The 23,398-nt window shown below is 35.0% G+C and overlaps 4 protein-coding genes and 2 non-coding genes across 6 annotated transcripts; 4 read left to right on the top strand and 2 right to left on the bottom strand.

The window, feature by feature from the left end:
• Positions 1-3,722: 3,722 nt before the first annotated feature.
• srr-8 (Serpentine Receptor, class R) lies at positions 3,723-5,382 on the bottom strand (the record flags this gene model as incomplete). The annotated part of the gene is made up of 5 exons (NM_001322556.3): positions 3,723-4,080; positions 4,338-4,655; positions 4,811-5,091; positions 5,136-5,305; positions 5,352-5,382. 5 exons carry the CDS (start codon positions 5,380-5,382, stop codon positions 3,723-3,725), a joined length of 1,158 nt encoding a protein of 385 aa, NP_001309480.1.
• A 1,119-nt stretch (positions 5,383-6,501) lies between these two features.
• Positions 6,502-10,047, top strand: ugt-7 (glucuronosyltransferase). Its single transcript, NM_071942.4, has 7 exons — positions 6,502-6,719; positions 6,793-6,952; positions 7,341-7,430; positions 7,481-7,746; positions 7,798-8,030; positions 8,078-8,220; positions 9,530-10,047. Exons 1-7 carry the CDS (start codon positions 6,510-6,512, stop codon positions 10,018-10,020), a joined length of 1,593 nt encoding a protein of 530 aa, NP_504343.2. The 5' UTR covers positions 6,502-6,509; the 3' UTR covers positions 10,021-10,047.
• Positions 10,048-11,812: 1,765 nt separating this feature from the next.
• ncx-9 (Mitochondrial sodium/calcium exchanger protein) lies at positions 11,813-15,726 on the top strand. Its single transcript, NM_071941.3, has 10 exons — positions 11,813-12,052; positions 12,105-12,205; positions 12,708-12,839; positions 12,893-13,072; positions 13,129-13,231; positions 13,277-13,657; positions 14,126-14,403; positions 14,452-14,569; positions 14,620-14,982; positions 15,313-15,726. Exons 1-10 carry the CDS (start codon positions 11,854-11,856, stop codon positions 15,561-15,563), a joined length of 2,106 nt encoding a protein of 701 aa, NP_504342.2. The 5' UTR covers positions 11,813-11,853; the 3' UTR covers positions 15,564-15,726.
• On the bottom strand, positions 12,700-12,848 carry C13D9.13. The gene has a single exon (NR_068716.1). It is a non-coding gene; the product is annotated as an Unclassified non-coding RNA C13D9.13 (non-coding RNA).
• A 1,998-nt stretch (positions 15,727-17,724) lies between the features above and the next one.
• On the top strand, positions 17,725-17,745 carry 21ur-12877. The gene has a single exon (NR_068715.1).
• A 2,125-nt stretch (positions 17,746-19,870) lies between these two features.
• ncx-8 (Sodium/calcium exchanger membrane region domain-containing protein) lies at positions 19,871-23,321 on the top strand. The gene is made up of 10 exons (NM_071940.7): positions 19,871-20,113; positions 20,186-20,286; positions 20,711-20,842; positions 20,889-21,068; positions 21,118-21,220; positions 21,267-21,650; positions 21,703-21,980; positions 22,029-22,146; positions 22,196-22,558; positions 22,908-23,321. Exons 1-10 carry the CDS (start codon positions 19,912-19,914, stop codon positions 23,156-23,158), a joined length of 2,112 nt encoding a protein of 703 aa, NP_504341.1. The 5' UTR covers positions 19,871-19,911; the 3' UTR covers positions 23,159-23,321.
• Positions 23,322-23,398: the final 77 nt, after the last annotated feature.

Here is a 23,398-nt window from a genome sequence, read left to right as displayed (position 1 = left end):
GCGCCTACGGCGCGGCCAACGACTGGCGACATTTAAAGTGTTCGACACATAAAACACCATAAAAAACAATGTCACTTGAAAACAGGTGAAAACTTTTCTTTTTCAAACATCCTGGAGGCTAAAAAATATCACAGAAGCTTCCACCTCTCTAACTCTCGAGCCAATACCTCTTCAAAAGCACAAAGTCAATTTTTCCTGAACTACAGTAACCCTACAGCAATTCCACAATACCCCTAGAGTACCTTGACATTATCCCCCACCAACTCCTTAGCTAATATAATATCAAACACGAAGAGTCTCCTCACGAAGGGTCTCACCACGATGGGCCTCACCACGATGGGTCTTACCACGATGGGTCTCAATACGAAAGGTCTCACCGCGAAAGTTCTCACCACAATGGGTCTCACCACGAAAGATCTCACCACGAAAGGTCTCACCACGATGGGTCTCACCACGAAAGGTCTCACCACGAAAGATCTCACCACGATGGGTCTCACCACGATGGGACTCACCACGAAGGGTCTTACCACGACGGGTCTCACCGCGAAGGGTCTTACCACGAAAGGTCTCACCACGATGGGTCTCAACACGAAAGGTCTCACCACGGAGGGTCTCAACACGAAAGGTCTCACCGCGAAAGGTCTCACCACGATGGGTCTCACCACGAAAGGTCTCATCACGAAAGATCTCACCACGATGGGTCTCACCACGATGGGTCTTACCACGATGGGACTCACCACGAAGGGTCTTACCACGACGGGTCTCACCGCGAAGGGTCTTACCACGAAAGGTCTCACCACGATGGGTCTCAACACGAAAGGTCTCACCACGGAGGGTCTCAACACGAAAGGTCTCACCACGATGGGTCTCAACACGAAAGATCTCACCACGAAGAGTCTCAGCACGATGGGTCTCACCACGATGGGTCTCACCACGAAAGGTCTCACCACGATGGGTCTCAACACGAAAGGTCTCACCACGGAGGGTCTCAACACGAAAGGTCTCACCACGATGGGTCTCAACACGAAAGATCTCATCACGAAGAGTCTCACCACGATGGGTCTCACCACGAAGGGTCTTACCACGATGGGTCTCACCACGAAAGGTCTCACCACGATGGGCCTCAACACGAAAGGTCTCACCACGAAAGGTCTCACCACGATGGGTCTCACCACGAAAGATCTCACCACGAAGAGTCTCACCACGATGGGTCTCACCACGAAGGGTCTTACCACGAAAGGTGAATTCCACGAGAATTCAATTACCGCCAAATTACTTTCAAAAAATTAAAATTTGAATTCCCGCCAAAATGTTTTCAAATGCTTAAAATTCAAATTCTTCCTTACTACAGTAACCCTACAGTAATCCTACAGTACTCCTACAGTACCATTACAGTACCTTGACATTATCTTTCACCAACTTCCAAGCCAATACCTCTTAAAATGTTTAAAATTTGATTTTTTCTAAACTACAGTAACCCTACCGTATACCTTCAGTACTCCTACAGTACCACTCAGTACCTTGACATTATCCTCCACCAACTTCCAAGCCAATACCTCTTAAAATGTTTAAAATTCAATTATTTCTAAACTACAGTAACCCTACCGTATACCTTCAGTACTCCTACAGTACCACTACAGTACCTTGACATTATCCCCCGGCAACTCCCAACCCAATACCCCTTCTGTAGACTAAAACTCAATTTTTCCCAAACTACAGTAACCCTACCGTATACCTACAGTACTCCTACAGTACCACTACAGTACCTTGACATTATCCTCCACCAACTTCCAAGCCAATACCTCTTAAAATGTTTAAAATTCAATTATTTCTAAACTACAGTAACCCTACCGTATACCTTCAGTACTCCTACAGTACCACTACAGTACCTTGACATTATCCCTCACCAACTCCCAACCCAATACCTCTTCTGTAGACAAAAACTCAATTTTTTCTAAACTACAGTAACCCTATCGTATACCTACAGTACTCCTACAGTACTACTACAGTACCTTGACATTATCCCCCGGCAACTCCCAACCCAATACCTCTTCTGTAGACTAAAACTCAATTTTTCCCAAACTACAGTAACCCTACCGTATACCTACAGTACTCCTACAGTACCACTACAGTACCTTGACATTATCCCCCGGCAACTCCCAACCCAATACCTCTTCTGTAGACAAAAACTCAATTTTTCCCAAACTACAGTAACCCTATCGTATACCTACAGTACTCCTACAGTACTACTACAGTACCTTGACATTATCCCCCGGCAACTCCCAACCCAATACCTCTTCTGTAGACTAAAACTCAATTTTTCCCAAACTACAGTAACCCTACCGTATACCTACAGTACTCCTACAGTACCACTACAGTACCTTGACATTATCCCCCGGCAACTCCCAACCCAATACCTCTTCTGTAGACAAAAACTCAATTTTTCCCAAACTACAGTAACCCTACCGTATACCTACAGTACTCCTACAGTACTACTACAGTACCTTGACATTATCCCCCGGCAACTCCCAACCCAATACCCCTTCTGTAGACTAAAACTCAATTTTTCCCAAACTACAGTAACCCTACCGTATACCTACAGTACTCCTACAGTACCACTACAGTACCTTGACATTATCCCCCGGCAACTCCCAACCCAATACCCCTTCTGTAGACTAAAACTCAATTTTTCCCAAACTACAGTAACCCTACAGTAATCCTACAGTACTCCTACAGTACCATTACAGTACCTTGACATTATCTTTCACCAACTTCCAAGCCAATACCTCTTAAAATGTTTAAAATTTGATTTTTCCTAAACTACAGTAACCCTACCGTATACCTACAGTACTCCTACAGTACCACTACAGTACCTTGACATTATCCCTCACCAACTCTTAACCCAATACCTCTTCCAACTACAGAAAAGAGAGTTGAAAGATCAAAGATCAAACTACAAACTACAAACGGGCGGAAGGACACGCGCTTTATATATAGTAAATGATTTTTAGAGATTTTACGTAGAGTATTGGAATAATTGAAAAAAAAATCTGTTCGCATGAGAAATATTCAACACAAAAAGTGTGTTCTTGATTTGGAACACGAGTTCTTCAATTTGCAGAATTTTTAATTCAATGGGTAAATTCAATGAAGCACAAATCAGTTCTAAAACTTAGAAGAAACATAAATTGTAACAAATTTCGTCCATGATAGCAGAATAGTGGACTTCCGAATGAAGCTTAAAAGTGGAAGTTTCATATAAGTCATTTCAAAAATTTCAGTTGCAGTGGAGTTATTTGAAGTTGGTAAATTTGAAATCCGGAATTTGTCTCTGCATTTTTCTCTTCTTACAATTCCTTTTTTTTAATTCAAATGTAGTTTTTCGCACTTTTGATTCTGTTTGGAGTAGATAACGATTTTGGCAGTTTTTTTGGAATTTGTTTTTTATTTAAAAAAATGTTTCACTCATCAATCCAAAAATTCCTACGCTTTATCAAAAAAAAAAAAGTTCCAGAAAATCATTTAGAACCATTTAACGGACCCGAATGGAGTGATTAAATGGCTTGAAAACATTTCATACAGAAATTTGCTTATTGTTTAGCTTCTGGTTTGCAACTTGCCAGTAAGAATATCAGATTGGCCGACACAATTTCTAAATGAAAACACATTTATTCACATATGTACATAATGTCATGTAAAAGAAAACATTGAGATCATTCAAATCAAACGTGACCACCATTTACAAGAATAACATTTTTGACCATTATCAACAGAAAACCCAAATTTGGAGCTACAAATGAACAAGCAGCAAAAGTTTGAACTGTTATTGGTAGGGAAGCAATAATTGAAATGTTAGTGTTAACTTTTTGGAAGCGATCAATCATAATACGATAAGTTTGGTATACAATTGGATCTTTTGAGCATTCAAACTCATCATTATTGATCAAAATTCTCGTGGTAGTTTTCAGATGTTCCTGTAAAATTATTGCGGGGAACATAACGAATACATTGTAGAAGATTATGGAGGCAAGGTTGAAGCCAACTATTATAGCGTAGAGAAGAGGCACGTCGTAGACGAATCTGAAAGTTCGATTAAATTTTGTTGTTTTCCCGGAGCAAAGACTAAAATAGTGGTCTTTTACAAATTTACACACTTCTAAAATTTCTTCCGCAAAAGTTTTTTATTTGCCTGCTTGATTTGATATATATGATTGTTGGCTCAAAAGATTAATCAGCAAGTCACAGATTTTCTGCTCATGAGAATGTGAAGCCCAACATCAGTTGAACGGGGAAATCCGTTTGGCTCCCAGAACACACAAAGTATGACTTTTACTTACGATGTAAGGTAGACGCCATTGGCCAGACCCCAGTACATGAACAACGGAACAAATCCACCAAGACTTGACAGTGACTCATGAGCAAACAAGATCATCTCGAGAATCTGATTCTGGCGGAAATCGAATTTCTCCAGAACACCAATATTTCTCAGCGTTTTTTCTTCTTTGGCTTTTTTCAGCTCTTCATTGAAATAGCTGACTTCCCGATTTAAAGCGGCCGAGATGAATATGTAAATTGCAAGGCAAACAGTAGAAATAAACCAAACGTAGAAGTTGGATATGATAAGGAAGATGCGTTTGGCAATACTTTGTTCAGGGCTGAAATTTTGAAATTATATTGCACTCCCTATTAGTGTTACACTCCATAGTATTAACAAAATTAAAATAGGAAAAAAAAACACGATTTGTCTGTTTGCTACAATTTTATTTTATTTGACGATGATTTGGATAACATTTTCAAAGAACTCACTTACCCTCCATAATAAACTTTTCCATGAACAAAATTGTAAATTATCCAAGACATCATTGCTACAAACCAAGGAATTGAGAAGCCAAGTGCAAGACCATGTAGGATTCGGAATTTATCTAATTTTGAGTTTGCCGCCTGTCTTAACATTCGAACCCGAACCAGTCGCTTGCAAAACTTTGGGATCAAACCATTTTTAGTCCATCCAAAAAGGCATAGGGAAAATACAAATCCAGTTAAACCAGGATACCCGAAGAAAATTCCTTCTCCCCATCCTAATTCTAACGGCTGTAAATAAGTTAATTTAATTTTTATATACAGTGCACACTTACAGCTCCAACTGCTTCCATTAAAAATGAGATTCTTATTAGCGTTACCACAACCATAACAACTCCCAAAAGACATGTGAAAACAGAACAACACTTAGATTTTGTGGAGCAGTCTAGCAAAGAAGCTTTCACCAGGAATCTGAATGGACCAAGTAAGTCAGATGGTGTGTCATCTGAAAATGGAAAATAGTACTTTGAAAACTAGAAACTGAGAATTACCATCGAAGGAAGATACAGGAAGAGTTGACATTGTTACTGTGTATGTTTTAAAGTTTTATTTGAAAACTCTACTATTTTCAAAAATTTTCCAACCTTTATATCTATTCGTTGAATTGTTTTCATAAGCCTCGGCCTGCTAGCACAAATCATACAAAACGGAGCAGACGGAAAGTAAACCAAAGAGACGCAGACGTAGGGAGCAGCGACCAATAAGTTGCAATACATACCAGGAAGATCCACGACAAAAATGTTGGGTACATTTTGTATGATTCGTTGTGGTTGTGAGTCATTTTAAAGGAGATTATAGATACTCAACTTGGTGATATGACCTGAGAGATAGTTTTTTAATAATACACGCGGTTGTTTCATTGCGACGCTCTGTGAGCAATGAATGTTTCGAGAATTTGAGAATTGAAACAATTCGGCTTTTAAATATTTTCACCTCATTGTTGTGCTGACCAATATTTTGTTTGCTTTTAGTTTTTTGGGGACGAGTAATGTTTTCGAAACTACTCAAAATTTTTGAAATAAATTTGATTATTTTTGACCTTTATAGAACTCCTATTAAAAATCAAATTCGACTTCGGTTTTGTAAGTTGCATGCACATACTGTAGAAGTGATATTATTTTTTTAAGCTAAAATTTAGCTGTATATAAAATTTTAAATCAGAAATGAAGTATATTTGAATGAACTTTCAACTCACTTTTTAACGAAAATAAATGGTTCATATTGATTTTATTAAAATTCATAGACATGGAATGATTTTTAGAAATTTTCGAGAACTAGTTTTTTATTCAAAAGAATTCAAATTTTTTGACCGAATGTTTTCCATTTTCCATGTCACAATTTTCGGTCCAAATTATTATTCATACGCTGAAAAATCAACATTGCTGAAAAATTTACTTTTCTTCAATATTTACTATTTATAGATTTCTATATCCTGCAAGTCATTCAATCCTAGCAAGTGAGCAAACTTTCTGTGCATATTTTCTATGACTGAAAGTAATGAGTCATCAGTGAACTAGGAAAGCTGGCACTAAAAAAACAATTTCCAAAAGTTGATTTTGTAACTTCCGTCTCTGAACTTCTTAATGATAAGATAATACGTTTCTTTATCATCATTGCCTAAAAAGTAATCGTCATTTTTCTTATTCGCCATGCGTCTCGTGTTCTTAACTTTTTTCTTGCAATATTCTTATGCTTTTAAATATTTAATTATTTCCCCAATATACAGCTACAGTCATGTGAAGTTTATGAGTAACATTGCTGATACACTTGCAGATCATGGGCATGAAGTTGTTGTATTTCAACAGCAAATTGTTGAAGCTTTGCGAGATAAAAAAGTTATCAAAAATCCAGATATAAAAGTGAGTGTCTTTGGTTTGAAAAACCGTACGGATGTTTAAAATAAAGGTGAAGAATATATCAATTCGTTTTCAGATTATCAACTATGAAGCTAACACTGCTGGAAAAGAGTTCTACCGTAACCGCCCGAAAAGTTCAGTTACCAAATATTGGACTACCAATCAGGCCGCAAATCCATCGGCGGCAGATCAGTTTGCAGAGGCGATGAGCAAGGACTTGGAGCATATGTGTCTACGTAAGTATATTTTTTCGGATTAATTTAGAGGAATATCTTCACAATAATCAAATTAAAAACATCAGAAAAATTAATTGGAATTTTCTGGATAAATGCCGCTTGTCACAAACATTTCTAAATAAAGCACATTTTTCCGCAAAAAAATCCCATTTTCATCTTGTTGTCTAACAGTTTTTTTCAGAAATTTACATTGTACTTCTTGAAAATTATTAAATTTTTAACTGAAATGCTTTACAAGTTGCTGAAACTCTGACTTAACTTTGCAATATGCCCAGTTTTTGGCAGGCTGAAATTTTGTCCAGTTTTTGAGTAAACTTAAAAAATTTGAACAAGCTTCTGAATATTTTCGGACTCCTGTATTTTTTTTTCCAACTTGCAATATTTTCAGAAGTTTTCGAAGACAAATCTCTTCACACAATGCTAAAATCAGAACATTTTGATGTTTTACTTGCGGAACCATTTGATCCTTGTGGTCTTTGTAAGTGCTTAATTTTTCTCTTCCTTTCCAGCGAAATAACCCATTTTCAGATCTTGGAGACTATCTAAAAATTCCATCAACCATTGTTGCAATGGCTTCATCTAGAATTGACCCAGTTCAGTGGGCTCTGGGGCAGCCTAGCGGTCTAAACTTTATACCTGGACCAGATAGCAAGTATGGCGAAGAGTCTGGTGTTTGGGATCGTATTAACAATGTTTGGATGTTTTTTATGAGAACTCGAATGTTTCGAGCAGTTTATTGGAATCTTTTAGATAAACTAAGATTTAAAACTGGTCTTGAAATCAGAAATATTGATGTAAGATAGCATTATTTTCTGCTGAAAACCAAAGTAAAATGTATTTTCCAGGAAATCGTGGCCGAAAGTGCATACTTATTTTACAACTCAAATCCATATCTTGATTTTCCCTTTCCATCTCTCACGAAATGTGTCCCGATCGGCGGATTTTCAATGAATACTACCAATTGGAAATCTGAAAACTTGCCTGAAAATTTGAAAAATATTCTTCAAAAACGACCAAACACCGTTTTCATTTCATTTGGATCAGTGATCAGATCAGCTGATATGCCACAAGAATACAAGTACGATCATTTTAATTTGAATTCTGAAAATATTGAGCAGTTTTCAGAAATGCAATAATTGAAGTTACAAAATTGATGTCAGACGTTACATTCATCTGGAAGTATGAAGACGAGAAAGATGAAGAGATGAGGGGAAACATTCCAGAAAATGTACATTTGATGAAGTGGTTACCGCAGCCAGCATTACTTGGTAGGTGCATAATAATTTGTTGGGGTCGATTTTAAACTTTAAAAATTAAAAACTGATTTAAAATGAACTTTTTTAAAAATGTTTCTTCGGGGGCTTGTTTCAAATTTTAAGCGCATTCCGAACTTAATTACAAAATTTTTCTAGGTGCCAGAAACTTCCAGTTCAATAAAAAAAAATCTAAATATCAGGCATATATATGACCGCATTTTTTTATTGGAAGATTTATTTAGTTTTCTTAACTTTAAAAATTAATATCTGACTTCAAACTAACTATTTTCAAAATTCCCGTAGCCATAAAAAGTTTCATATCCGCTGAGTTCAAGAAACTTCCCGAACTTGATCCATACTCGAGGCATCTCAATTTCTTTCAATTCTTCTTTTTGGATATTGTGGCTACTTTGCTCATTTTATTCATGTTGTCTGCGTTGTTTGTTTATTGGATAACTTACGTTATTTGTTCGGTTAGGTCTAAATCAAAAATGGAATGATTTGAAAATGAAATAGTTAAATTTATTATGGTCTCAGCCATATTGGCCCAATTTCTTTATGTCATAAACGTTTCAAAATGTAAAAATTGAACAATTAGAGCTGTCATGAAAATCGTCGCCGTTTTTGGGCCACTCTGGTTTTTTAGGGCTGCAAACTCGGCATGCTTCACAAGTCGTTCGATTGGATTAATTGGTTGTTTTTGAAGAAGATTGGATAGCTTTTTGGCGTTCGCCAGATATTTTGGATTTTGAATCATATTTTGAATAACTTCCTTCAGTTTTTTAGCATTTGAAAAAAGTTTCATATCCGCTGAGTTCAAGAAGAAAAAGTGGATTTTCATAAATTTTAGTGCACAATTTGAAATTTAACAATTTTTAAAAATGTTTCTTCGGGGACTTGTTTCAAATTTCAAGCGCTTTCAGAATTTAATTAAAAAATTTTTCTAGGTGCCAGAAGCTTTCAGTTTAATCAAAAAACTAAATTTCAGGCATATATATGATTTTATGATTTTTTTGCATTTTTTTATTGGAAGATGTATTAAGTTTTCATAACTTTAGGCCAAATATTATAATAAAAACCTTTTTTAAATGAAAATAGAAGAACAACTTTCATCCTCCCCTAGTGAAATAATTTGAGGGGGTACTTCCCTCTCTAAATCTGAAAACCGTGACTTCAAGTTCAAAAATTCAGTTCGACTCCGAAACCAAAATGTAAAAGTATAACTGTGCACTTTTTCAACGCGCGAAAACGATTTCTCAAACACCTGTCAATATTTACAAGAACAGGCAACAAAGTTCTCTAATTCATTTGTATCTTTCAGCCGATTCACGTGTTTCCCTGTTTATTACTCATGGCGGTCTTGGAAGTATTATGGAAGTTGCGTATTCTGGAAAACCAGCAATTGTGATTCCCCTATTTTTCGATCAGCCGATGAATGGAGAAATGCTTCGAAGACATGGCGGAGCCGAAGTTTATTCGAAATTTGAACTTTCAAATGCTAAAAAACTGAAGAAAGTTATTCAAAATATGATTCAAAATCCAAAATATCTGGCGAACGCCAAAAAGCTATCCAATCTTCTTCAAAAACAACCAATTAATCCAATCGAACGACTTGTGAAGCATGCCGAGTTTGCAGCAGAATTCAAGAAACTTCCCGAACTTGATCCATACTCGAGGCATCTCAATTTCTTTCAATTCTTCTTTTTGGATATTGTGGCTACTTTGCTCATTTTATTCATGTTGTCTGCGTTGTTTGTTTATTGGATAACTTACGTTATTTGTTCGGTTAGGTCTAAATCGAAAATGGAATGATTTGAAAATGAAATAGTTAAATTTATTATGGTCTCAGCCATATTGGCCCAATTTCTTTATGTCATAAGCTTTCCAAAATGTAAAAATTGAACAATTAGAGCTGTCATGAAAATCGTCGCCGTTTTTGGGCCACTCTGGTTTTTTAGGTCTCTTTTGGCAGGCGATAGCGGGCAACACAGCGCAAGTAGCAAGTAGCAAGTAGCGACAAGTAACACCTTCACAAACACCTACGTGCCTGCCTACTCGCTTACTTTCCTCCATATCGATGTGCCTACCGATACTTACTTCATGTTATTGGGTTCCCTGAATCCCATTTTTTCCATAAGACATCATTGTTTTAATTGAAATATTTACTTGAACTTGTGTAACTCAATTCCTTTCCACCACTCACTGAACATCATTTTTATTTCAAACCCACCGAAGAACACAAAAAAAACAAACCTAAAAAAATGCCATACCGACTTCCGACGAACCTCAACTTGTTGATCTGAAAAACAAACATAATTTACTGATCTCCTTGTATTATTTGAATGTGTGTATTTACTAATTTTTGAAAGAACATCATGTTTGCAATGGCAGCCTGGTAGACAGACATCAAGGCCCGAAGCGAAGTTGGAGATCAAAGTATGTGTCCCGCGTGGGTTGTGGAGCTCGAGAGTTCATACGGTTCAGCAGAAAAAGTGACATCAGAAATTGGTAAAATTGTGTATTATCGGAAATTTATACATAAACAAATTACAGTCATTATTGTTTTTCGTATGGCCCTTTGGAAATTTGGATTTCAAACTGTCAGGCATTTTAAATCATGATGTTATATGCCTGGTTTAGGGCTTCCAAAAAAGGCAGGCGCGGCTTGAGGGCCTGCCTGAAACCTACTGGCCTCTTGCCTCTTTTCTGCATTATTTTGTAAATTGACAAACTTCTAATTCTCTCATTCCAATCAATTAGTTGAAAATAAAACAATTAAGCTTGAAATTAGGCAGGCATTCAAGCGTTCCAGTGCCTCTAAAAATCGCCAACCCAGTGTCGAAGTTCTCCGGTAAAATTTGGTTTAGTAAATTTCGTTGGCTACTCGGGAAATTCAATTTCAAGCTGCAAAATCAAACTAATGCTATGAATGTTTCCAGAGTTGTCAGGAAAATTCATTAATTTTTGTGATAACGTTAAAAAAAATGGGAACCCATTCCAAAAATTCTCGTCCAAATTTAGTACGCCCCTCTCAACGTATTGCGATCAAAGATTCTCATAACAATGCAAGCTCATCTATAGATCAATTATTATATTATTATTACTCATTATTGTCATTAAAGTGACAATTCAAATATATGCCAAGAAGCTTGGTCTCAATTTAATCCGGGTACTTTTTTGTGAAACTGTGATATTTCTCAGCTGATCGAAGCCTTTTTCTCTGTATCTCTCACAGTTGACCACGCATTGATGATATCATCAATTGAGTACATACTCCGTTCGAAACTGATATCGTTTGCTACCACCGACCCACTCACCTTTACGGAAGACCACCAAACGACCAGGATGCACTTTTCAGTTTAATTTGCATAATCTTCCTCTTCTTCCACCCCCAAACGATTACGCTAGACTAGCATAAGAATATATGTTCTTTGTTGAAAGTTCAATTGACCTGTCTGAAAAAAAGTAAGGGGTTAGTTATATTTTGTTTGGTTTTGTTAGAAGACCCGGTGCTCATTTCTTCACTGAGCAGATAGGCCCCTCCCTCGCTTCCGTATAAATATCGGTGAAAACGCGCGGACAAACAACTACTACTTTTACTCTTCCAAACACTTTATTATTATAATTACATCTCAATTGAGTTACATGGGGAAACTGAAATGGTTTTCGTGGATTCTTATATTTTGTTTTTTGATAGAAGTCAGCTCAATTTACGAATACGACCAGAGCTATGACTATCCCAGTCCCGGATCTACAAACTTTTCGATTTATGATGGATTCCCTTTTGATGAGGAAATGTGCTCATCGGAAGAGTGTTTAATCGATAAGTCATGGACTTCAGAGGGTAAATTTGTTATTTGAAAAAAACGTGCATTTTTATTAAATTGTTTTTCCAGAAAAATGCGAATACATAAAATGCAACCAAGATTCTTGTGAAGGCGGTGGATACCTGACTTGGTCTCATTATGTAAAGTGTCAGTATAATATTGGAGTCAGGGTGAGATAATCAAATCCTTTTTACAAGTTAATGCTACAGTAATTTCAACGGAAATGATCAAACCTTTTACACAATGATATTCGAGCCAGTTTTTTTTAGAAATCAAATTTTTTTCTCTACCTTTTTTTACAAATTTTTCCTGCAAAAAAGAATACATTTTTATGCTCCCAATAAACCGAAAATGTATCAACTACTCATAGTCAAGCTCGTCACTAATAATTTTGGTAGTCCACCAAAATTGATTTTTTGAAAACTATTATTATTTTGATTCACCGAAAGTAAACACTTCCAGCCACTCGAAAATCTGATAATAAACTTCAGGTTTATTTCTAATGTTATATTTATTTTCATTGAGCAAATAACATATTTTTAGAAACAAATTGCAATTAACTATACAATTTTGTGGCCAGAAAATTGAAAATTCTATCAAAAACTTCTCAAACACATATTTTAAATATTTGCAGAGTAACTTTCCTCTAAACTTTCATCCGATATATTTCAGGTCATCCTAATAATTCTCGGTATTCTCTATCTGATTATACTTTTTGTGATAATGTCATCCATTGCCGATGACTTTTTCTGCCCAGCAATTTCTGGAATTGTTAGTCATTTGAGAATGAGTGAATCTATTGCGGTATGTCCAATGATATTTTTCAACCAATAATAGTAGCCAATGATATTTTTCAGGGAGTAACATTTTTGGCTTTTGGCAACGGGGCGCCCGATGTTTTTAGCTCAATTTCTTCAGTTTTGACTACACCAAAACCTAAAGCCGATTTAGCTTTAGGAGATTTGTTTGGAACAAGTATTTTTGTCACTACTGTAGTTCTTGCAATAATCATTTTTACGAAATCTTTCAAAGTGGCTGTGAGTTTGAGTCATAAAATGCTAATGTTTTTAAATCAATAATATATCTGTTTCAGATCATTCCAACTCTCCGTGACTTGATTTTCTACATGACTACTCTGGCGTTCATAGTTTTCTGCTTTTTAAAGTTTGATAAAATTGAAGTTTGGATGCCTGCAAGTATGTCTTAAAGTTACTCACCTTTAACAAAATTAATGTGTTCAGCGTTTCTCGGAATATATGGAGTCTACGTTGTAACAGTGATTATACTCGGAATCTATCGAACTCATCGCAAAAAACGAAATTTGAAAAAGAAAAATAAAGAATTGGAAGATTTTTTGTCCCGACCGTCAAGTGCTGCTTCGACTACTCCGATTTTTGGAGCCATGAAGTTAAAAGAGGAGACCATATCAGTTTCAGCTTTGTTTCATTTTATGATAGGATATTCGCAATTTATCAAGAATCTTACTAGGGCAAATCTGAAGAGAACTACAAATAATAACAATAACGACAATAAGAATGAAAAACGTGGAATTGTGAATCTAGGATTCAGCGAACCTTATTCCATTCCATCGGAACGGAAAATATCAACGATTTTCAAACAAAGTGAGTATTGAATCTATGAAATCTTTGCAGTGGTCTCCCGAATTTTTAGAATAGTTTTTTACTGTTAAATCGATTTTTTTTTTTGAAAAATAAATAAACTGGTGAAATGAATACAGTTCGTACTTGACTTTCATCAAGAAAAATGTATGTGAAATTTAAAAAAAAACTAAATGGCGAAAATATACAAGTTAGCTCCCAAAATTTATTCTCTGACAGCAAAAAAAATTGAAGTGCTATCAGAAATATTTTCTGTACATTTTTTCACGCATTTAGAACACGCAGAATTGCTTCAAAAAGAGTAAGTATAGCTTTTTAAAAATGTTTATTCGCGCTAAAAATCGGAAAATTATTGTGTTGGCCTAGTTTGAACATCTGGCATTTCTTTGACATCCTTCGCATGCTTATTAAGTTTCAAGCTGAAATACAACAGAAAACTGCTTAAACATTCATATAATCTATAAGTTTCAGATACTTTCGAAACCGACCTTGAAAGTCTTGAAAGTCTTGCTGATTTGGATGGCAGTGATGATGAGGGAAGAGAAGAGAAATTTGGATATGCCCACCATACTGTGTTCACTTCTCACGACCAAATTAGTTTGGTTGCATCTGAAATTGAAGAAATTGAAATAACAACGTGGCGATCTTGGGATTGGGTGTGGGATCTATTCAATCATTTGAAATCATGGCCAAGTCGAGACGAATTTAGCGAAATGAACATTTTCATCAAAATTGTTACGGTTATAAAAGTTAGTTTTTGGTTTAAAAGAAAGATAAAAGGCTGAATTAATTTTAAGGTTGTACCAGTATTCTTTTTTAAATTGACAGTTCCATCTAATGAAATGAGTTGGTGTAAGCCACTATTCATTCTTCACTGTTTTGCTTCCATTCAATTTGCTCTTTTTTCAATTCAAAGTGAGCGTTGAAACTTTGAATCATTAAGAAAATTTTGAATATTTTTTCAGTAATAACATTGAAACCATTCGACGGAAGTCCCGGCCTCTGGCTTTACGGTCTCGGGTTTTCAGCTATTCTCGCAATGGTTGCTATGTACTTTTTACCATTGAGCAAAGAGCAAAAATACTATAAAGAAATATACTCTTACCTTGGTTTTCTTATGTCAATAGCATGGATTTATGCTACATCAAATGAAATTGTCAGTGTTGTTACTATGATCGGAGTTGTAACTGGATTATCTATGGAGTTATTGGGATTAACAATTATGGCCTGGAGCAATTGCATCGGGGATATTGTGGCAGATATTGCAGTTGTGAAGCAGGGTTACCCAAAAATGGCAATGGCAGCTGCAATTGGTGGTCCACTTTTCAGTACGTTTTAAAATTAAAAGGAGTATTGTGAATAATTACATTATTTACAGTACCATTTACAATGCTGAAAAATGCCGTTGAAAATGAGAAAAAGTAGATGGAAATTTCTTTAAAATTTGAATTTCCGCACAATTGATTAATTTTCAGAAAATTATTTTTTCAATTACATTTTTTTTGGATTAAAGCAAATTATATGTTTTAGCTATTTTGTAAAGCACAATAAAATGTGAACATTAACATGTTTAACGAAACTTGAATTTCCTCGTGAAATAATTTGCGCGATGTTACCTTCTGGAAAAGCAAGTGGGTTAATAAAATTTTTTATTTCAGATCTGCTTATTGGATTTGGCCTCCCATTTACTATTGCCGCTGCACAAGGCAAAGAAATGGAACTTCTCATCAATCCAGTGTATCGATTATTGATGCTTTTCCTTGGAATATCTCTTGTCACTACCTTCGTCGCTCTTTTTATTCAACGCTTTACTGTCCGACGTCCGCATGCAGTCCTACTCATCTTCATTTTCGTTGTATTTTTAATATTCATCTGTCTTGCAGAGTTCCATGTTCTTGAATGGAATTAGGAAATTCAATATTTGTGAATTCAGTTATGTGTTCTGACCTCATTCCAGCATATTTTTCACTACGAGTATTTGTGAACTGAAACTTTTATTTTGAAAACGATATTCATGTTATTCTGTCCCTTTCCAATTATGCATTTATTTGAAAAGCTAATAAAATATTTTTTAGTTTTGTGTTGATAAAAGAAATTGAAAACATTTTTGTAACATTTCTGTATTCGGCAATTGTCTGTTTCCGAGTCTATAGTGTTTCAGTGTTGTAGATTTTGGAACAATTTTCATTAAACGAATTTCATACTTTTTGCGTTCAAATTGTATTCGAACAATGTAGATGACTCCAGAAGTCCACATTTGCAGAAGATTTGGCCACATCCCAAAACTTTGACTCAATTTATTTTGTTTTATTGTGAAGTACAAATTTTCCAGTTTTTTAAAGGTACTATTTTTTTTGTTCGGTCATTTTTAAAATCTGTGGAACATTCAAATTGAAAATCATATGAAGTCATTCTTTTTTATTTCAAAAAACTGTTCAGCATAGTCAAATATACCAGAAAATGCTCAACGAAGTATGCTAGCTTGTACGGAAGTTTATTTTAAAAAATTCAGAAATTAACCAGAAGCTGCTATTTTCAAAAATTTAAAAGTATGGGAAAATCATATGAAGTCTTTTTTTTTTATTTCAAAAAACTGTTCAGCATAGTCAAATGTACCAGAAAATGCTAAACGAAATATGCTAGCTTGTACAGAAGTTTATTTAAAAAAAAAAAAAAAAAAAGGGATACTCGAAAATGGCAATGGCAGCTGCTATCGGTGAACCTCTTTTCAGTAAGTCTACAGTGATATGAACAGGGTTTTTTTTTTCATTTTGAGAACTTTCAATAAACCCCTAATTATCAAAGTGGATATTCTGGAATTTTTAAATCTAAGATATGACTTTAACATTGACTCAAAATGAGGTGTAGCACCTGTAAATTTTTTAAATATCTAGAATTGATTCGATGTTCTGCTGAATGATGTACTATTATAACATTCTGAAAATTAAAAATTTCTTGAAATTTTTTGAAATGAAAATTTTAACAACTGAGTTTTCAAAGTAGCCCAGTTTACAGATTACTAATGCTTTTCCTTGGAATTTCTTTGGTAACAACTTTCATCGCCCTTTTCACAAGGTTTTACTGTTCGACGTCCTCACGCATATCTATTGATTTCCATTTTTGTAGCCTTTGTAGTTTTTATCTGCTTGTCCGAATTCCAAATTTTGGTTTGGAACTAGAGACTCACTCTTAGCTTTTGCTTTTTTTTGCATAATCATTATACGAGTATTCATTAAATTGATTTTCACAGTCAATTTTTTGTATTTTAACATCATATTGACGTTTCGATATACAAAATTTGTTGTCTCTTGTTCTTCTTAAACATTAATAAAACCAGCTTATATGCTAAAATCGTCAGCTATCATAGAACAACGCTTCTGGAAAAATTTCAAATTTTGTATTAACGGTCGAAAAACGGCCGAAAAAAATTTCTACGTGTTTTATATTTTTAATTGCGTTCCGATTTTTATTGGTTTTGAACATTCTGAGGGCCTGCAGAAGTGCTCGAATTTATGTTTCTAATACAAATTTTCTGGAAAATTTGGTAGTCTTCCAACTATGTCAGAAATTATTTAGGTACCTTTTCTGTGGACTCAATATTTTTTATCACCACTTTAACTGAATTGATTGAGACTCTACATTTTATAGGAAACATAAAAATATCTTTAAAAACTTTCTTCTTCTCACCGTGAACTCTCGTTCTATGGTCATCCCCCGCTTCACGTGTTTCTGTACCCTAAAAATGATGTCAACAGAAACCATTGAAAAACTATGTGAAGTATGTCAAATACAAGAAGTCAGTCAACAATCTCAGTATTATTGCTTGTTTTTCACCTACACTTTTTCATTTGTCCTCGGACTGTCTGAGCTCTTACCAATAAAAAAACAATCAACAGCGTATTTTCCGCGGAGCAAACTTTTCGGTTTTCACTTGTACCTGTTCCGTGAAGCCGTGTACCAGTTAAGGAAAGAGAAAAGGAAGTTGGTTTTAATGAGGAAACCCCAGATTAACAAAGAATTACTCTGTTTTTACTACTTATCAAAGAGAGCATCACATTTTTTAGTTCCGTTTGCACTTGATAAGTTGGAACGAAATAGATCAAAAATCTTAAAATGGAGAATAAAATCGTCTGAAATGTTAAAAAATTACAGAAAATCGTTTCAAAAAATTTTAATTTTTGATGTGTCACAGTCAAAAGTGTAAAAATTCAATATTTTTATACGAGTTTCATTTTTCAAATTGCATTTTAATTTTTGTGTTTAAACATTTTAATGGTTGAAGCCTGCGGTGTTCGAAATTACTCAAAAAAACTTCTCTTTTTTTGACATTTGGCTATAACTTTGACCATAAATTTTGAAAAATCTTTAAACATCAAAATTTAAACTTTTCCTATTTGCTTCACAGTTTTTTTTTAATTTTTCAGGTGGTTGTATAATGTTTTTTTTTTTTTTGAAATTAATCAAATTTTTATTTTTCAAAATGAATTATTTTAAAAAGAGATACCTTGCACAAGTACCTATTTTTTTTTAAATTTTTTAAAATTCGAAGAAGAATTAAATTTAGTGTTGATCTAGTCTAAACAGTTTGGTTTTTCTTTGCTTTTTCTAGAAACCTGCCATCATGTACTCTCTAAAGTAAAAATATCGCTGAAATATTTAACCAGAGTTTAGTTTGACTTTTTGATACACTTTCATTTATAGATTTTTCAAACCTACAATGTTCCCCCCTAGCGCACTCATTTTTGCCGTGCCTATCGTTCATCACACAGGCCAACAAATGGTTTTTTTTCCATTGTTTTATTTTCTACTTTCCTATCAATACCTAAAGACGTATCATTAAAAAAAAGAAATTTAATCCTTGATCAAAGACACGAGGTAGCGAATTCCAATATTATTGATTGAACGCCTTCAATAGTCTTGTCTATACAAAAAATGTTAACTTGGAAAATAATCAAATTGGTTCGGAAATTTTCACACTTTTTAGTAGAATTTAGAAAGGTTTTATCTAATTTTGGAAATCCAAGAATTGTAGTAGAGAAAATTCTTGAAAATGACAATTTTGGGCATATTGGTTTTTAATAAATTTTGAAGAAAAAAAATTGAAGACCACAATTGCAATCCATTTGAATATCGCGGTTTTTACATAACAAGTGCATATATCGCAGATTCCACGTGGTGTCGGAGAGTCCCATTTGGGTTTGATCTACGTAGATCTACGAGAATCGCGGGAGTTTAGACGCAGACTTCTAAACTGATTTCGCATGGTTAAGAACGTGCTGACGTCCCATTTTTTGGTGAAAAAATTCCCGCATTTTTTGTAGATCAAACCGTTATGGGACAGCCTGACACCACGTGAGATTTGCTCTATTTCTTTGCTCTACTTCAGCAGCTCTCATCTCCGTTATCTTTGATCTTATCAAAAACATTTAAAAATACAAACACGAATACATATTATTATATTCTTTTTTATCTTAATTTCACAGTTTGAAATTTTTTGAAAAAACTAATGAAAGCCAAACAACCAAGATATCAGCTGTCAAAGTGAAGCAGTAGTTTTTGCCAGGTTCGGAAGTGATCATTGAATTATCTGTTATAAGCAAAGTTAAAAGTTGTAATTTACTGATGATAGTAAAAATAAACAAAAGTAATCCCTTGTAGGATTACACTGTATTACTCACCTTTAAAAATGACATTCAAACTCAAAACCAATCGGATCATCAAAACAAAACTTTTCAAAATCGAAAAATATGGTGAATCAGAATCAGTTGGCTACATGAGAATTAGTAGATCATCTCTCGATCAATTTAAATTACTCATTGTTCTACAACACATATACATTGTATGCAGAAAAGCTTGAAACCCACAGGTATCGCGTCTACAGACTGTCCCACTAACTGTTTGCTAAAGTCCATTCAACGACCGGTAGTAATTTTAAAATACCCCATGGGTACACATTTTATTTGTTTCAATTAACATAACTTCCCACTCCTTCTCACCTGACTTATTTCTTTTATTCATTCATCGTAGGCTACAGAATTGTGTTCTACGATTGACAAAAGTTTGACCTACTACTTCTCCTCGTCTGAGAATAGGTTGCAAGGAGGTTGGTCATTATTTGGTTTTTTCCCCGAAGATCTTGTGTTCTTTTCGTCTTTTCTTAGAGTTAGGCCCCACCTTCCCTACCGTATAAATATCGAAGAACACGGACAAACAATTATTACTTTTCCTCGTTTCAACTAAATTTCAAACTCCTTCTCATGGGGAAAATAATATGGCTCTTTGGGCTTTTGAGTATATCAATTGTTGGTACAAATTCTCTCCTTGGATACGAATATGAAAATTATGACTATCCAACGATTACTATGGCCAGAAATGCTTCCATGTACGATGGAATGCCGTTCACTGCGGAAATGTGTGCAGCTTCTGAATGTGAATTGCACAAAGGTTGGACGTCGGAAGGTATGCTTTTGGAGTTTCAGAAAATTATATTTAAATTCTTTCAATTTAAAATATAAATTTAAAAGCATTCAGAAAAATGTGCATATATCAAATGTAATCAAGATTCCTGTGAAGGCGGTGGATACCTTACATGGTCCCATTATGTCAAGTGTCAGTACAATATTGGAGCTAGGGTGGGTTTCTGAAAAGTTTAAAGAAGGTCCACCATGAGTTAATATTACTATCAATTGCTTTAAAAATTTTCAGTCAAAGTTTGGTAAATTTCTAAATTTTCCAAAAATATGGGATTTTTGAGTTATTTCGAGCATAATTGTAGGCTTACCATGTTCAAGCACAAGTGGTTTGAACGCATTTAAAATGCAAAATTTGTAGATTTTTTTTTAATTAAGGGAAAGTCTTTACCAATATTTACCACATCACCAAAATAAATTGAAAAATTCAAAATTTTTTTGGAAACTTTTCATAACAAAAATTGAAATTAAACAAATTTCCCTACTGACATGATCATACTTTTCAGTACCCTTTAGAAATTATAATTTTCGATGAAAACTATTTTTTCTCAAGCAAAAGATTTTGATTTAAAATAAAACTTTTCAGGTCGTCTTAATCATCGTTGGAATCATATATCTCATCTTCCTTTTTGTTGTTATGTCAACCATCGCTGATGATTTCTTCTGTCCTTCTATTTCTGGAATTGTAACTCATCTAAAAATGAGTGAATCTATAGCGGTATGTACCCTACTTTAAGGCTCCCCATTTTATTAAACAATTCCAGGGTGTCACATTTCTGGCGTTTGGAAATGGAGCTCCAGATGTTTTTGGATCTATTTCATCTGTTTTATCAACTCCTAAACCCAAGGCTGCCCTGGCTCTCGGTGATTTATTTGGTACAAGTATTTTTGTTACTACTGTGGTTCTTGCCATCATTATTTTTACAAAATCTTTTAAAGTTGCCGTAAGTTAAAAAGAAAACCATTCAAAAAATAAATTCTTATTGGTTTCAGATTATTCCAACTCTTCGAGACTTGATTTTCTACATGATCACTCTTGCTTTCATTACATTCTGTTTCTTGAAATTTGACAAGATTGAAGTTTGGATGCCAGCAAGTAAGAATAAAATTCAATATCCTAATCTTTATACCATAATTTTCAGCATTCCTGGGAATCTACGCAGTTTATTTGTTGACTGTAATCGCTTTCAGTATCTACCGTACTCGGCGGAAGAACTTGAAAAAGAAGAAGCAGCTGGAAAGTGAAAAAGATGATGAATCGGCCATTTCCCGACCAGAAAGTGTTGCCTCTAACATGCCAATCTGTGAAAAGTTGGAAAAGAAAACGGAGAGCATGTCCGTCTCCACTTTGTTTCATGTTATGGTTGGACTATCTCGATTCATGAAGAAATTGAACAGAACCAACAAGATACAATCCATCGAAAATAAGAAGCAAGGATTTGTGAATGAAGGGTTCAGTGAAAGTTTGGATGCAGATGAGCTTACACTGAAGCGCAACAGAATGATTTCATTGATCTTTAGAAATAGTGAGTTTGATAGTTAGTTCATATTGAAATTTTAAATTAATTTAATTTTCAGAAACCTTAGACACTGATCTTGAAAGTATGAAAACTCTTGATGAAATGGAAAGCAGCGATGATGAAGGAAGAGAAGAAGAGTTCGCGTATGCTCATCATACAGTCTTCACTTCTCACGATCAAATGAGTTTGGCTGCTACTGAATTTGAGTTCCGAGAGCTTACAACATGGAGATCTCGAGACTGGATCATCGATCTTCTTTATCACCTGAAGCCATGGCCATCACGTGAGGAGTTCAGCGAGATGAATATTTTTGTGAAGATTATCATGATCATCAGAGTAAGTTTCCCGGTATCCAATTGAAGTTAGGAATATTTTAATTTTCAGATTATTCCATCATTCTTTATGAAAATGACAATTCCTTCAAATGAAATGAGCTGGTGCAAGCCCCTATTTCTTCTTCATTGCTTCGCTTCAATTCAATTTGCGTTATTTTCTATTCAAAGTAAGGATATCTCAAGTTTTACCCATATCATTCTTCATCTAAATTTCAGTAATCAACTTGAAGCCATTCGACGGGAGCCCTGGCCTCTGGCTCTACGGACTCGCATTTTCCGCAACCATTGCTTTGTTGGCTCTATGCTTTCTCCCACTCAACAAAGAGTTAAAATACCACAAGGAAGTATACTCGTACCTTGGTTTTCTTATGTCAATAGCATGGATCTACGCAACCGCAAATGAAATTATTAGTGTAATGACAATGGTCGGTGTCGTGACTGGATTGTCGCAAGAATTGTTGGGATTGACTGTGATGTCATGGAGTGATTGCATTGGGGATATTGTCGCGGATATTGCGGTTATCAAGCAAGGATACCCAAAGATGGCTATGGCTGCTGCAATTGGAGGCCCGCTTTTCAGTAAGTCTTTAGAGTATATTGTGAAACAAATAAGCGGTGACAACTTGATAGTGGAGTCCGCTAGCAATCTAGAACTTAACTGGGAAGTGGAGAAATCTACGGGTGGATTACAGGCCACAGTCCCCGGCTTGGAGAACACCATCAGGAATGTGGTTCCTGAATTCCAGATCCCCAGTGCAAAGAATTTTGATATTTTTACAAACTAAAAACATTCCAAACAAAATTGAGAAAAGTGAATAAACAAACAAGTAGACTGTTTGGAGTTTCTCCAATATTATTTTTGTGATCTATGAAGTTCTACGAAATTTTTTGTTGTAAAAACTATATCAACATGTTTATTTTTTTTCAGACTTGCTCATTGGATTCGGACTCCCATTCACTATTGCTTCCGCGCAAGGAAAACAAATTGACCTTATTATCAATCCAGTATACCGTATTCTTCTCCTCTTTCTTGGAATCTCTCTTGTCACAACATTTGTGGCACTTTTCATCGAAAGGTTCACCGTGAGATGGCCCCACGCAGTTGCTCTTATTTTCATTTTCATCAATTTTGTGATTTTTGTGTGTCTTGCCGAGTTCCACGTTCTCGAGTGGAATTAGATATTATAGGAATCAGTTTGCCTACGCATCTTCCCCCCAAAAGTTAGCATGTCTCTAAAACGTGTATTTGTTGTGATTGATCCTCAGAAACCCTGTCTTCCCAATTGTAGTTTTAATTTGAAATTTTTTGCCATTGTGAAATAAAATAAAGTGTACAGATTTATTTTGAAATACATAACTTTTGTTCTTAAAATGAGTTCGAAGAAAGCGCGCAGTACCTGCTTGTCGAAAATTCAAAAC

Source organism: Caenorhabditis elegans, chromosome V (genome assembly GCF_000002985.6).
Source record: "Caenorhabditis elegans chromosome V".
Classification (NCBI taxonomy): Eukaryota; Metazoa; Nematoda; class Chromadorea; order Rhabditida; family Rhabditidae; genus Caenorhabditis; species Caenorhabditis elegans.
This window is presented reverse-complemented; position numbering and strand designations above follow the sequence as displayed.

Coding starts and splice junctions, on each gene's coding strand:
- ncx-9 (NM_071941.3), top strand. CDS start 11,854: ATGGGGAAACTGAAATGGTTTTCGTGGATTCTTATATTTTGTTTTTTG. Junction 13,658..14,125: donor ATCAACGATTTTCAAACAAA/GTGAGTATTGAA, acceptor TATAAGTTTCAG/ATACTTTCGAAACCGACCTT. Junction 14,404..14,451: donor AAATTGTTACGGTTATAAAA/GTTAGTTTTTGG, acceptor ATTAATTTTAAG/GTTGTACCAGTATTCTTTTT.
- ncx-8 (NM_071940.7), top strand. CDS start 19,912: ATGGGGAAAATAATATGGCTCTTTGGGCTTTTGAGTATATCAATTGTT. Junction 21,069..21,117: donor CAAAATCTTTTAAAGTTGCC/GTAAGTTAAAAA, acceptor TATTGGTTTCAG/ATTATTCCAACTCTTCGAGA. Junction 21,651..21,702: donor TTCATTGATCTTTAGAAATA/GTGAGTTTGATA, acceptor TTTAATTTTCAG/AAACCTTAGACACTGATCTT.
- ugt-7 (NM_071942.4), top strand. CDS start 6,510: ATGCGTCTCGTGTTCTTAACTTTTTTCTTGCAATATTCTTATGCTTTT. Junction 6,720..6,792: donor TCAAAAATCCAGATATAAAA/GTGAGTGTCTTT, acceptor ATTCGTTTTCAG/ATTATCAACTATGAAGCTAA. Junction 8,031..8,077: donor GATATGCCACAAGAATACAA/GTACGATCATTT, acceptor AGCAGTTTTCAG/AAATGCAATAATTGAAGTTA.